Below are 14,120 nucleotides of genomic sequence, written 5' to 3'. Positions count from 1 at the left end.
GCTTCCATAAGGAACTCTGAACAATCAAGGTAAATAATTTCATGATCATTTCCATTTTTGAAAAGGGGCTTTAAGAATAAAGTCTTAATTATAATTTACAAAATATTCTACCATATCTTACCTTTTCCAATAATTTCATAAGCTATTAGCTTCGTAGGCACATAGAAAATCTGGTCAATGCAGGCTTCACAGGGAAAATTCAGAACCTAGAAAGAAAAATAAAATTAAATGAGATAATTAGTCTTGATACAAAATTACTATTTTAATTCATACACCAAAATTAATTTAATATTAATATTATATATTAAATAATATTAAAATCAATTTAATATTTATAAAATTCAATGCCTTCAGTAAAACAAAGTGAAAACATAATATATTTTAATAACAAGTCTGAACAAGTTGTATATAATTAGATTAAATTTTACAATGTATTCCAAAAGATGTAATAACCCTTTAAGTTATGAAAATGCACTAAGATTTTTATGCAACACATGACATATATATCATGCAAACATATATCTGAGTGGAAAGAGAAAGAAGGAATGGAAGATGTATCAGAATAGTCACCATGTGACAAGTAGATATATATGAGAAATGTTATCAAGGCACAATTAATAAGAGTGGCAAGTGATTGGAAAAGAGGAAAGGGAAAGGGAAAGTGAAGAGTAAAAGAATGATTACAAAGTTCCAAATATGGTTGACTGAAAGAATGTGGTGGCCTCTTTACAGAAATAGGAAAATTCATCAGAAGAATGGTTTTTTTCAATAAAGATGACAAGCTCTGTTTTCACTATATTGAGTTTTATATATCTACAGGGCTTTCATTTTCAAAGGTCCAACAAGCAATAGATCTTATCCATTTCATTTGATGTGGTTTTATGTATATATGTACATTCAAAGCATAAACTGCATTATGCATGTGAATAGTGATTGACTAGATTTCATTCTACTACACTTTAACCATATTTTCTTGTTCAATTCTATAATCACTTCTCCCATAATAATTTTACAGTGTATTATGTGCATAATCTGTTAAAGTGTTTTAATTTTTATCAATTTTGAAAATTTATACAATTCAAGGACAAAGCTCTCTAAGATAATTTTATATGTGTCAAATATGACACTACAGAGAATCAGTGTATGGTTTTCTAAAATAAATACTATTTTTAATATAAGTTTTAGAATAAAATTTGGAGAAAAACTGAATCATTAAACCAAAGTTCTCTTTTGAATTGAGTCATATTTGGAGATACTCATACCTAGATTTTCATTGCTTTAATAACAATGGTCTATACCCTGTAATGGGAGGCTTCAAATTACAACACTATGAATTAAGTTAACCAGATTAAAATGTAACCAGGAAATATTTAACAAAATAAATAAAAATACAATAGAACACAAATAATATTAATATTTGATTTCCTAAGTTAACATGCAGTCCATAAGGTATGTTTTCTTTTTGAGTTAGACACTACTGTCCTACATTACAAAATTAATAGAGGATAATTCTTATCCAAGGGGATCAAAAACAAGATCAAGATACTTAAAGCCTCCCAGACCAATGGCTTGTGAAAATACTAGACAGTAAAAAAAAGATTTTTAGCTTTATTAGGAACTAGATGAAGATCAAAAGAAGAGTAGGCTCATACTTCTCCTGAACTAGAAGGTTATCACAGTTGAAAGCAAATTTAGTCAAGTCTCATTTTGCTCCTGGTTTCTCTAGTAAATAGAATGCTCCAGATAGCAAAAATGGAATAAAATCAAGATCAAGGATAAATAGGACAAATAATTTAAAAGAGGAAAAGGGGAAGGGAACAGGCCCCTTCTATGTGCCAGACACTAGGCTGAAAATTTTGTCATCTCATTATTATTAATATATTATTAATTGTAATAATATTATTATATTAATTCCATACTTACTAATTATTAATAAATAATATTATTATTTTATTATCCTCACAATCATCCTGAAGGTAAGAACAATTATCATACCCATTTTATAATTGAGAAAACTGAAGCAGACAGTTATTTGTCCTGAGTCACACAATAAGTGTCTAAGGCAGAATTTGAATCAGGGTCTTCCTGACTCATCTCAAAGTCCTATTTACTCTGCTACCTATGTCTCAACTATTCTTAAGGAATTTCAGTCACTTCATGGAGACAAATGACATCCTCGAGAGAATGTGTGAAAATGACCATCAAACCATTATACATGACCTATACTCAGAGAGAAGAGGAGGCCTGCTAAGTGCAGAGATGGGAAAGAGTTCCAGTTTTCAAATGGTTGAAGAAGATGTTCACCTCAAATTGTAGGGTGGGGTGTTTCCATGCTGATTTCTGATGAAATTCTAAAAGAAATTACTAAAAATACAGATTATACTTAAGAAAGGTTGGGATTCACAACTTTGAAATGGGATAGGTTTATTAGGAGTAAGCAAACTTGGGAAATGTTGTATGTGCTGTATACTGAATGGTTTTCCTGAGCAGTTTTTAAATTTAATCTTTGTTAGAAGGTAAAGTTTATTGTGTAGAGGTAGTAGAGTATTTCGATCCCAGTGTTATATACTAGCAAGAGGCATAAATGAAATGGAAGCAAAAAAGAGATCAAACTATGCCAGTCTAGCCTCAGTTCCTTTTCTAATACCATCACTAGATTAGAATCCAAGATAATGCCAAGGATATGGTAATTATGGCTTTGAGCAAAATGCTACAGAAAGCATCATTGCTCTTGATGTTGGACCTTTCCGTGATATCTAACTCTGTTGATCAACTTTTTCTCTTAGATATTCTTTTTCTCTTAGTTCAGGTGACTTGCATTCTTTTGGTTCTCTCCTTCCTCTCTGATCATTCACTCTCAGTCTCCCTTGCTGAAACTGTCATCCATGCCACACCCGCTAACTAAGGGTAAGTTCCAATGTTCCATCTTGGGCCCAATTCTGTTTTTCTCTACTTTAGCTTATTTGATCTCATTGACAATCATGAATTTATTTATTATCTGTATGTTGATAACTCCAAGCTCTACTAGAGTTTCCTGAACTCCAAGCATTTAAATCATAACTACCTACTGGATATTTCACACCAAAAGTCCTACCTGCTTATGTACTAAATTCCTGTATCTGAGAAAACTTTTCCCTCTTTTGAACTTTACAATTATTTCTAAGAGCACCACCTTCATTCCAGATAACCAGATTTACAACCTTGATGACATTCTCAACTTGTCATTCATCCCACATATCCAGTCCATTGCCAAATTTTGTATTTCTGTCTCCATGTTCCTTTCTCCACACTCATGGAGACAATGCCCTAGTTTAGGCCATTATACTCAGCCACCTGGACTGTTACAACAGTCTTCTATTTGATCTTTCTTTATAAAGTATTGACCCACTCTAGTTTATTCACTAAACAACTTCCAAAGTCACTTGTAGTTTTTTTAAGTTAATTCTCTTTTCATGCACACCACAAATACACACACACACACACATTCACACACACACACAAACACAAACACATACTCAAATGCCATTGGTTATATATCATCTTTAGGATCAAAAATAAACACTGGTATTTAAAATTTTTCACAATCTCATTCCTTCCTATGCTAGGTGTTGTCTCAGACAAATTGAGACCTGGGAAAGACCTTTACTTTAAAAGGTCAAGGTCTCCCACTGCATCTGGGGCCATCACCAGTTGCCCTGAACTATATCTTGTCACTGGACCCAGATGACTCCAGAGGAGAGAATCAGACTGGTGACTTTGCACAGCCCTGCCTCACTAAAATGCAGTTCATTTATAAGTCATGGCATCACCTTCCGGACATAATGGTCCTTTTCAAGAAAGGAGAATAAACAACAACCTTACCTTACCTTACTTCTTGTCATGCATTCAGTGGTCCATCAATTTGGGCACACTTGCTCTACTTTACATAGAACTCTCCATCTCCCATTTCTGTACCTTCTGCCATGCCTAGACCACTTTGCCTTTTCACCTTTACATCTAAGAATTCCTCAATTCCTTTTAAATATGAGCTCAAGTCACTTTCATCACTTCTTCCAGGAGTCTTTCCCCACAATTTTAGGTACCACTGCCTTCCCCTCCAAGGTTATCTTATGTCTATTTTCTATGTATCTTATTCAAAAGAAGAAAGAAGAATATAACAGGGGAAATTCTGTACTGATATGTTAATGAAATACAAATACTTATTTATACCCTGATAGTCATTTTGGTTAAGAAAACTGTAAAATGTTCATTATGATTTTACATATACAACCTATATGAGATTGTTTGCTGCCATGGGGAGGGAATAGGTAGGAAAATGTCAAATTTAAAAGTTTGCAAAAGGATAAATGTTGAAAATTTTCTTTGCATGTAATTGGAAAAGAAAGAAAAGGAAAGGAAAAAAGGAAAACTGTGAAAAAATTTTCCTTGATTGAATTGGAAAGAACAATACCATTGACTGGACAGGGATTGGCCATACTCCTAATAAATGCCTGATAAAAGGCTGAATTCATCAGTTCCATTCAGTCAATCAATAAGCATTATTTTCAAGTCTTTGTATAGGCCATGAACTCTTTTATAGCTAGGAAAACAAAGAAGAGCAAAAACAGTCATTGCCCTCAAGGAGTTTACATTCTATGAAGGAGACAACATGTAAATAAAAATTTAACTACAGGATATACACAAGTTAAATGGAAAGTAGCCTTAGAAGAAACAGGTCCAGTAGCTATAAGTGGGGGAGGAGAATGGGAAATACTTCCTGTAGAAGGGTAACTTTGACTTGAGTCTTAAAGAAAGTCAGGAATTCTAAAAACAAAAGCTATGTGGGAAAGCACAGTGGACAAGAAGTGCAAAGGTATAAATATGAGATATGGAATATTAATATTGTATATTAATACAAGGAATAATAAATGAGTCAATAAAACCAGATGATAGTGGGCTTGGAAGGAAATAAAATTTTAAACAATACAAAAGTGAAAGGGGGCCAGCCAGGTTATAAAGAGCTTTAAATGTCAAACACAGGAGTTCATATTTTTTCCTGAAGGTAATAGGAATGAACTAAAGTTTATTGTGTTAAGGTATGGGTAATAATATAAACCTGCACTTTAAGAAAATCATTTCTGAGTGAAAAGTTACAATGGGTAAAGATTAAGACAAGAATATCAAATGAAATAGAAAATAGAAAATAATTCATGTGAGATATGATGAGAGTTAAACTAAAGCGGTGATTATATTAATGGAGAGTTGTATATACCATAGATACTGTGAAGCAGAAACAAGATTTGGCTTGATTGCACATGTGTAGGAAGAGTAAATATTCAAAGTTGAAAAATCTAACTAACTGATAAGGAGATTTGTGTTAACCCAAATAAAATTAGGAAAGGTTGGAAATGAGCTCTAAGATATGGTGAGTTTGTAATCAGATATCCGTGAGACATTTCAAGTCTCAAGACATTTCAGTCAAGAGTTAGTTGATGATGGGAAACTGTGACTCAGGAGAGAAACTAAACTTAGATATGTATATCTAAGAATTATCTGCATAGAGATGATAATGGAATCCATGGAAAGTGATGAGATCATCAAGTAAGATAGTGTAGATGGAAAATAGAATAGGATCCAGTACAAAGTCTTGTTAAACTGGAAATATGCAGAGAATGACTGAGAAAACTGTGAAGGAATACTCCAAATGCAAAAACCCATAAGACATCAATCAGTGTCATGACAGATTAGAGAAACAAGAATACCCAAGAAAAGGTGATCAACAATGTCAAATGTCACAAAGGTCAAAAAGGATCAAGACTGAGGAAAGGTCATTAAATATGGCGATTAATAGACTATTAGTAACTTTAGTTTTTTGTCTTTTTTTAGGTTTTTGCAAGGCAAACGGGGTTAAGTGGCTTGCCCAAGGCCACACAGCTAGGTAATTATTAAGTGTCTGAGACTGGATTTGAACCCAGGTACTCATGACTCTAGGGCTGGTGCTTTATCCACTATGCCACCTAGCCACCCCTTATTAGTAAATTTAGAAGAACAGTTTCAGTTGAATGATAACAGAGAATACAGAAGAAAGTGAGAAGGAAGGAAGAAAAGGTACTGTGGACCGGAATCCACAGCTAAATAAGAACAGGGCCTTTCAAAAGGAATAACTGGGAGGACAAGAGAATTTCTCTAACTTCTTCTACCTCAGTCAATGGAGTGACCTACCTCACAGGAGACAATAAATCTAGTAGGGATCACTCATGCTCTCTTCAAATGTGTACAAAGACCTGCATCAAGGAAATAGCTTCAAGAAATGTGTCCACTCAAAGAATTGGAAATTGAGTGAATGTCCATAAATTGGGGAATGGCTGAACAAATTTTGGTATATGTATGTCATGGAACACTAATGTTCTATTAGAAAACCAGGAGGGATGGGAATTCAGAGATGTCTGGAGGCATTTACATGAACTAATGCTGAGCAAGATGAGTAGAACCAGAAGAACATTGTACACCCTAACAGTAACATGGGGTTGATGTTCAATCTTAATGGACTTGCTCATTTCATCAGGGCAACAATCAGGGACAATTTTAGGGTATCTGCAATGGAGAATACCATCTGTATCCAAAGAAAGAATTGTGGAGTTTAAACAAAGACCAAAAACTATTACTTTTAATTTTTAAAAAGTTATCTTATTAAATAATTTCACTATCTCTTATATTTTATTTTTTCCTTAAGGATATGATTTCTCTCTCAACACATTCAATTTTGTTCAATGCATAGCACAGAAAGAATGTAAAGACTATCAAATTGCCTTCTGTGGGGGCTGGGGAGGAAGGAAGTGAGATTAGGGGGGAAAATTGCAAAATTCAAAATTTCAAAAAAATTCAAAAGGAAAGAAATGTGTCCACAGTCAGTAAAGAAGGAAAATGACCATGGAGAAGATCAGACTGTAAACCCAGCTGAGCAATCTGGCCAGAAGTGATCTATATCCAGGGTAAAGTAACACATCAAAGTCCTGTAGCACTAAAGGAGTAAGCTGCCTTGACTACATGCAGTCTATACAGAAGTGCCTCACTGGTATATACTCTGAATTTATGCCCATTCTTCCCATGAATGTTGTATGTCTGTGTAGGAGAGAAGATTTATGGAAAGGAGAATACTGTACAGCTACTGTTCTCATTATGCCATGTTAGAAAGTGCTTTTGCTACTGGCTAACACAATTAAGCAAATTAAAGGGGAGCTCACTGATTCTGACTCATGAGTTATTACAGTAGTAAAACAGATTCACAAATTTCATCCTTGAATCTGAGGGCAGAAGTTACTTCAAATGGTGTTATGCTTTTATATATATACATTTATGCAAATTGTTTTCCCTGATTGAATGTAAGCCCAGGGAAGGCAGAGGCTATTTTCTGCCTTTTTAAATCATTAGTACTTGTGCTTAAATCATAAGTTCCAAATAAATAATAAAATGATTGTTGATTGACCAATTGATGTGCTTTGAGATAAAACAGAGAAATGAGGATTAGGTGATATTAATTAGATAGGTTTGAAATTAATGACTTTCACTAGTAGCTGGTGGACATTCTGTAGTGGAGTGCTTCAGGGTTCTCAACTTAGTTCTATCTTATTTGGAGTTGGAGAAAGTCATAGATGACATGTTGGAATCATGTGAAAACAGTTCTTTGATCTGAACCATTCACAAGCCCTGTTACAAACCAAGCAGTGAACCTCTTCAATTTTTATCACATGTAGAATTCTCATCAATTTGTAGTGGCTTATCAAACACACATACAACAGAAAGCTAGTAGAAATCACAAATACACTTTATAAAAAAGTCAAAGAAATTTCAACTAGAGGAAGGAGCAAGCTAGAGCAAGCAGGATGAAATTTAATAGGGATAAATTTAAAGTCTTATGCTTAAGCTAGAAAAAATCAACTGTAAAAAATACAAAATGGAGAAAGTATGTCTACAAAGTAGTTCTTTGGGAAAAAATTTATAGTTCTAGTGGAATCTAAGCTCAATTGGGAGCAAGCAATGTCAGACTATAGTCAAAAGAGTTCATGACACTTTAAACTACAATAATAAAAACGCGATGCCCAGAATAAAGGTGATAATGGTAATCTCATATTTTGTCTTTATAAACCCACATCTTAAATACTATGGCCAATCCTGGATACCATCTTTTAGAAGACATTGGCAGAATAGAATAGATTCAAAATTTGATAGCTAGAATGAAGATATTGGATATTGACATCTGAATAAGTGAAAGAATGGGGCTGTGTATCCTGAACACAAATAGATTTATAGGAGTCATGATAGCTGTCCTCAAACATTTGATTTTCAAGTAGAAGGAAAAGACAAGATATTAGGTGCCAAAGGGAAAGACTAGGAACAATGGCCAGAAGTCAAATAGTAAAAACTTTTGCTCAACATAAGGAAGAAGCTATATATACAAGAAGAAGCAATGACTCCAGAGGCAGGAACTGTGTTCAAATTCAGATGATGTTACCTTTGTGATCTTAGATAAGTAATTTAAGCTTGGACCTCATTTTCCTCATCTGTAAAATGGGGGTGTTGAACTAGAAGGCTTCTGGTTTCATTCAGCTCTACCTCCATAATCTTATAAAGGGAAAAAAAAACTAACAATTTGTGTAGTCTGAAAATGAAATGGGTACATTTGAGAAACACTAGATTCTGATTCATTAGATATCTTAAAGAAAATTTTAGATAACCACTTGTTGGGGATGTTGCAACTGGGATTCATGATTTGGTAGAGGGTTAAACTAGATAATCTCTAAGATTCTACAATTATGAGTCTGAATGAATCAGAAGGCAGTTGTATATTCTGAGATTTGTCATTATGAACAATCATTACCTGTGTTATAGGTGATGGAAATTACATGAAAAGCTGTATTAAAGTTTTGACATATCCTGAAAGGTCTATTTCATTTAAAATAATGAATCATTTTTTATTGTATTTACGTCTTTTACAAATGTAACATTTATGAGATCAAATTAATGAAATTCCAGATAGATATTATTCTACTTCTTTTGTTAAAATCAATTTGTCATATCTTTAATAAGCATCTAAACTTTGCAAGCATTGTACTTTTAAAAATATATAAATTTTACATGTTCTTTCTTTAAATCCAAAAAGTCTCAGAGTTTGATTGGACCTTGAAATCTTTAATCCAATCCACATCTAAACAAGAATCTTTTCTATACTAACCCCAATAAGTAATCACTCATCCTCTATTTGAATACTTCCCTAGAGTGAGAACTTTTTACCTCCTAATGCAGTTCATTCTACTTTTGGACAGTTACTTAAAAAAAATAAACACTGAACTAGGAGTTGGAAAAATTAAGCTCAAATCTTTGTTTAGATACTTAATAGTTTTATAACCTTTAGTAAAGCATAATCTCTCTCAGCCTCAGTTTACTCATCTGAAAAAAATGAAAAAGACCAGATCATCCATAAACTCTCATACAGTTTCAACACTCTGTGATTCATCATCAGAACTTGACCATCAAATTTATTTTGGCAGTAGTAATTTACAAAGCAGGGTGTGGAAGGGTTGCACATATATTTGGTTGGAGCAAGTAATACATGAAATCTTTTGAAGCAAAAAAAGTTATATCACCAATCATGTATGGCATTCTGTTTTATAAAAAGTCACATCATTTTAAAACATTAAGGGGGAAAATACGAAAGTGACTGGATTATAATACTATGGTCAATTTATTTTGCTTAGTAACCTCCTTCACTAATTCAGATTAGCAATAGTATAGAGAGTTATAGAATATTGTCTAGGATGCTGAATGATTAAATGATTTTGTGATCATCACAGTTAATTGTGACAAATGAAGGGCATGAAAGCATCCATATCTCCAAAAAACATTTAACAAACTGTCTTTCTTGGGGGAGAATGAATTTCTTGTGAGAATATTCTTCAACTTAAAGAGACAAAATAAAAAAAAATAAATTAAAGAATCAAAAGAGATTGACTTGGACCACAGAGAGGTAGAATAGTAGAATGACTTGGTAGGCATCACATAATTAGCATGGAGAGAAACATGCCTTAAACACAAGTTCTCCAGATTCTAAATCAATTCTATCTACTATGCCTCACATTTACATAAACATCAGGGAGTAAATTTAATTCATATATAGGAAAAAAGTAACCTTCAGTCCTCAGTTTGAGAGTTGCTCCAAATTTTGTATTCTAAAAACAGAAACATATTAACAATTTTACAGAGCTTTTAGAGAAGTAACTGGCAGATCAACTCAAAAACATGCAGAAGAATGGGTAAGCCAACCATTTCCCACATTTATCATACCTGTTTTAAGTTGAAATTGCTTTAAAATGGAAGCCTGGTGTTTAGTTTTATACAATTTTACTAACAGTTGATTATTCTGGCAATGCTTTTTCCTTTTCATTTTGGAAAAAAATCTTAAGACATTTAGTTCGAGGGGATAGAATCCAAAAAGCTGCTTAACAATTCCTTTATCTTCCAAAGGGAAATACTACACACATTGAAGGTGCTGGGGAAAACAGATTTAGAGCTGGAAGAAGCATTAAAAGTCTTTCTTCCAACCTGTGAGGAAGCTGAGGACCACAGATATTCAAGAACTACAAAACAGGTAGAACAGCTGGGCTTTAAAACTTATTTCAAAAGCAATATTTTTTCCCATTTCACGCACTAATAATGCAGAAGATTCACTGGAACTTTAAAACCAATTATAAAAAAAAGTTTTCCAGAGACTCCAGTGATTTTTACGTAAGGTAAGAATATATGTATTTGTCTGTGTCTGTGTTTGTGTGTGTGTGTGTGTGTGTGTGTGTGTGTTTTCTTTAAAAAGGCTATCAGACTAAACACCTACATTAAATTGAAACATAAAATGAACTTTCTACTTGGGAATATTGTATCATTTGGAGCTACATAATTAACAGAAAGAAGAAAATTAGTAAAAGTTCAATCTGGGCACAAGGTGTTTATAAAGAGATTATGAAAATGATGAGAAGTTAAAGGAAAAGATGTATCAATTAGTAAAGAATATCTTCAAATTTAGAACTTTTTCCTAAATTTTTCCCTTTTTTAAAAAAATAAAGGAAATATGAGATGGGGACATCACTAACCTGGGTTTATAATATCTCTATATTATCCTTTTCCCCCCAGGTCAGTTTTTCAAATATTAAATTCCCAGCAGAACTGTTTATCCTTCCTACACCTAAGCACTAATAAAAACCAAACTTGACTTTACCACCTCCAAACTAGTCCAGACTATCTACCTGTTTTTACACACTTGCTTAAGAAAAGAAATAATAACATAAGCACCATTTTTAAAAAAAGTTTGAATACCTCTCAAAATATTTACAAAAACAAGAAAACCTTTAAAGATATTTACCCAAGTGAAAGAAGTTTTCTCCATATTTGGGCAAAGTTTATGTTTTTAAATGAACATTGTTCCCCATAGCTATAAATAACAACTGATGCATCACTGTAACTTCAGATTTTCAAATTATAATTTTATCCTTGTGGCTTTATCATTCATGCTTTAATTTTGTGATTAGAGTGATCAAAATAATTCACCTAATGACCAGCAGCTGATGATTCTCTCAACCTAGTTAGTCCAGTCTATAACAGACATTTCAAAGCCTTTCCAGTTTGGTTAGACCTGCCAGAGCTTGCACACACCACTAGGATAGACTTCAAGAAGTCTCCACACCCAGAGAAGGCGTTGAAGCAGGGCTTTATGGAGAAGCCAATCAGTTACCAAATATTTATTTATCCACTTTGTGCAAAGCACAATGCTAAGCACTATGAAGAATACTAATAAGTTGCAAGTTTGATCCTTGCCCTGAAGTGTTAGTTGGAGAGACAAGACATTGTATCTCATATAAGTCTATCAAAAGACAGTCAAATTTGGCATAGATGAGGTATTCATCGGCCTCTACTGGCCCTGAAACCCAAGCTCTTCTGAAGAGAGCAGTAAGGGAAAAGGCCCCTATCTTTGCTCCCTATGGATGCCTCTCCCCCCAATTCTTTTCCTTTTTCTTTTTTAAGGAGTTTGTTAAGTGACTTGCCAAGGGTCAAACAGCCTCTAAGTGTCCAAGACTGGATTTGATCTAAGAATCTCCTGATTTTAACCACTACTCAATCAGAAAACCCCCTGGACTGAAACCAGCAGCTTGCCTTTTCCACATATCCAGAATTTTTCAATCATTATTATGATTATTCCTATTATTTCCAAAACAAGTATTAGGGGCACACATAGTGTCTCAAGGAGGAAAAACGTTTAATATTTTTTATACATGCCTGATTTTTAAACTCCTGCCCTCAAATCTGAGTAGTCTCCCGCCCCACCCACCACCACCACATCTTATCAATTTGTTACATCAAAGGTGTGCTCAGACAGACAGTAGTCCCCATCAGACTAATTTTCAAATCTCGGGACAATGATATAATACACTTAAAAGGTCTTAAAAGCCCTAAGGTGCTATATAAATGTGAATTATTAGTTTCATTAGGGATTAGCAAACTTGCCCAAACTCCTGCTGGCCCAGCTGTTTCCCTCCCTCCCTCCCTTCCCTGCCCACCAGTTCCTGTGTCCTCTTTGTTGAGGCGGAGAGCTTCCCATGCATAAATAAGCTTTCCTCTTTTCCTATGACTTGGTTCATTTCCTTGGGCACACTGACTTTGGGGCAGAGATGAGAGACAGAAAGAAAACTATTCCCGAAGGTTAAACCAAAAGCCGAGATCCACCCGAAAGGCTGGGAGGCTTTGCCACACCCGACTTCACACCTACTCCTCCCCACAGCGGAGGATCAGGCACAGTCTCTCCCGGGGAAGGAAGGAAACTTCTCCGTTTTCTGTCCCCAATCCTTTCTTTTCTTCCTCCCTCGGCAGTGGGTCCCCCCTACAATTCCCGGGAGCTATCAAGTTCCAGGAAATTCAATCCTTTGGTCTTTTTTTTTCTTTCACCTCGGTGTGGAAATGTCCTGTTGGGGGGCTCAGGGCAAGGAGCTCAGCAGTTCCACCCGTGACAATAAGCCCGGGCCACCGCGCAGGTCAGGCTAGGACCCTGGCGGAGGTTGGGTGAGGGGCTGGGAATGAGGCGGTTTCCAGGGGCGGCGCAGGCTCCAGAGTCTTGGGACAGGCAGACACGCACACACCTCTCACATCCAGAGCCATAGTTTGGGAAGGAGGGCTGTGAGAAAGGCCCTGCACCTTCCAGGGCGAAAACCCCCTTCCCAGGCTCCGCTCTTCTCCCAGCTCGTGGCTCTCCTTTTCCCTTCCCCCGGTGGCCTTTTCCCCCAACAGGGCTCCCCTAGTTCGCATTGGCGATCTACCCCATTCCCAATATCTCCCCCTTTTCTCCGACTGACCCTCACCCCAACCCGCCCCAGGACAACTGACCCCACCCCCTGGGAGGGCTCTCCAGCTGACCTGTGGGGGGCAATGGCTCCTGCCCCTCCCCGGGAGCGCACTGACCCGCGGCCATACTCACCAAGAGGGTCAGCAGGAATTTCTGGTAGCCGGCTACAGCCCGGGAACGTGCTGGCCAGTCGGTGGCCATTGCAACCAGGATCTCAGGTCAGAGGAGGGAGGGGGAGGCACAGGGTGCAAAGTTGGAGAACAAGAGTGGAAGCCCCTGGTGGACTCTCCAGCCCCGACCTCAGCCACGGTTTCCCACCTGGGAGTGTGGCTAGGAAGTGAGAGGCGACTGCAGCTGCGGGAGGAGGAAAAGGGGGAGGGGGAGGGGGAGGAGGAGGAGGAGGAGGAGGAACTGAAAGAAGGGTGGCTTCTCCTCTCAGTTTCTCTCACCTTTCCAAATCCTGCCCCAGGAGCTTCTTTCCCTCTGACGTAAGAAGGGGCCACCAGAACTCCCAGGACACCCTGAGGGGCCCCTCCTAGCAATTTCTCAAGTCTTCCCCAGGAGAAAGTAATGAGAAAGTCTCAGCTTGCCATTCTCTCGCCGGCGCTTTTTTTTTTAATTTTTAAATAAGGCTGAGCGGGTTAGTAGCTTTTCAGAGGCAGATGAATCGATTTTCACCATTCCGTTTATCTTTAGGGCACTATTACCAACCCGCCCTTCATAGAGCCGAGGTATACAAAAGACTCTCTTAGTTCCTCCC

At 36.2% G+C, this 14,120-nt stretch overlaps 1 protein-coding gene across 2 annotated transcripts in view; it reads right to left on the bottom strand.

The window, feature by feature from the left end:
• The window catches only part of LOC141503314 (desmocollin-3-like), a 51,308-nt gene extending 37,518 nt beyond the window's left edge, over positions 1 to 13,790 (bottom strand). The window contains exons 1-2 of one of the 2 annotated variants that reach the window (XM_074208541.1): positions 13,493 to 13,790; positions 122 to 206 (exon numbers count right to left, since the gene is read on the bottom strand). In XM_074208541.1, the coding sequence (XP_074064642.1) occupies positions 122 to 206; positions 13,493 to 13,561 (154 nt within the window). In that variant the 5' untranslated portion in view covers positions 13,562 to 13,790. The remainder of the gene's footprint in view (positions 1 to 121; positions 207 to 13,492) is intronic. The other variant, XM_074208542.1, reaches the window with a different exon arrangement.
• Between the last annotated feature and the right edge of the window lie 330 nt (positions 13,791 to 14,120).

The sequence above is a fragment of the Macrotis lagotis genome, chromosome X, assembly GCF_037893015.1.
Source record: "Macrotis lagotis isolate mMagLag1 chromosome X, bilby.v1.9.chrom.fasta, whole genome shotgun sequence".
NCBI classification, from domain to species: Eukaryota; Metazoa; Chordata; class Mammalia; order Peramelemorphia; family Peramelidae; genus Macrotis; species Macrotis lagotis.
The sequence above is the reverse complement of the archived record's forward strand: the minus strand, read 5'-3'. Positions and strand labels throughout refer to the sequence as shown.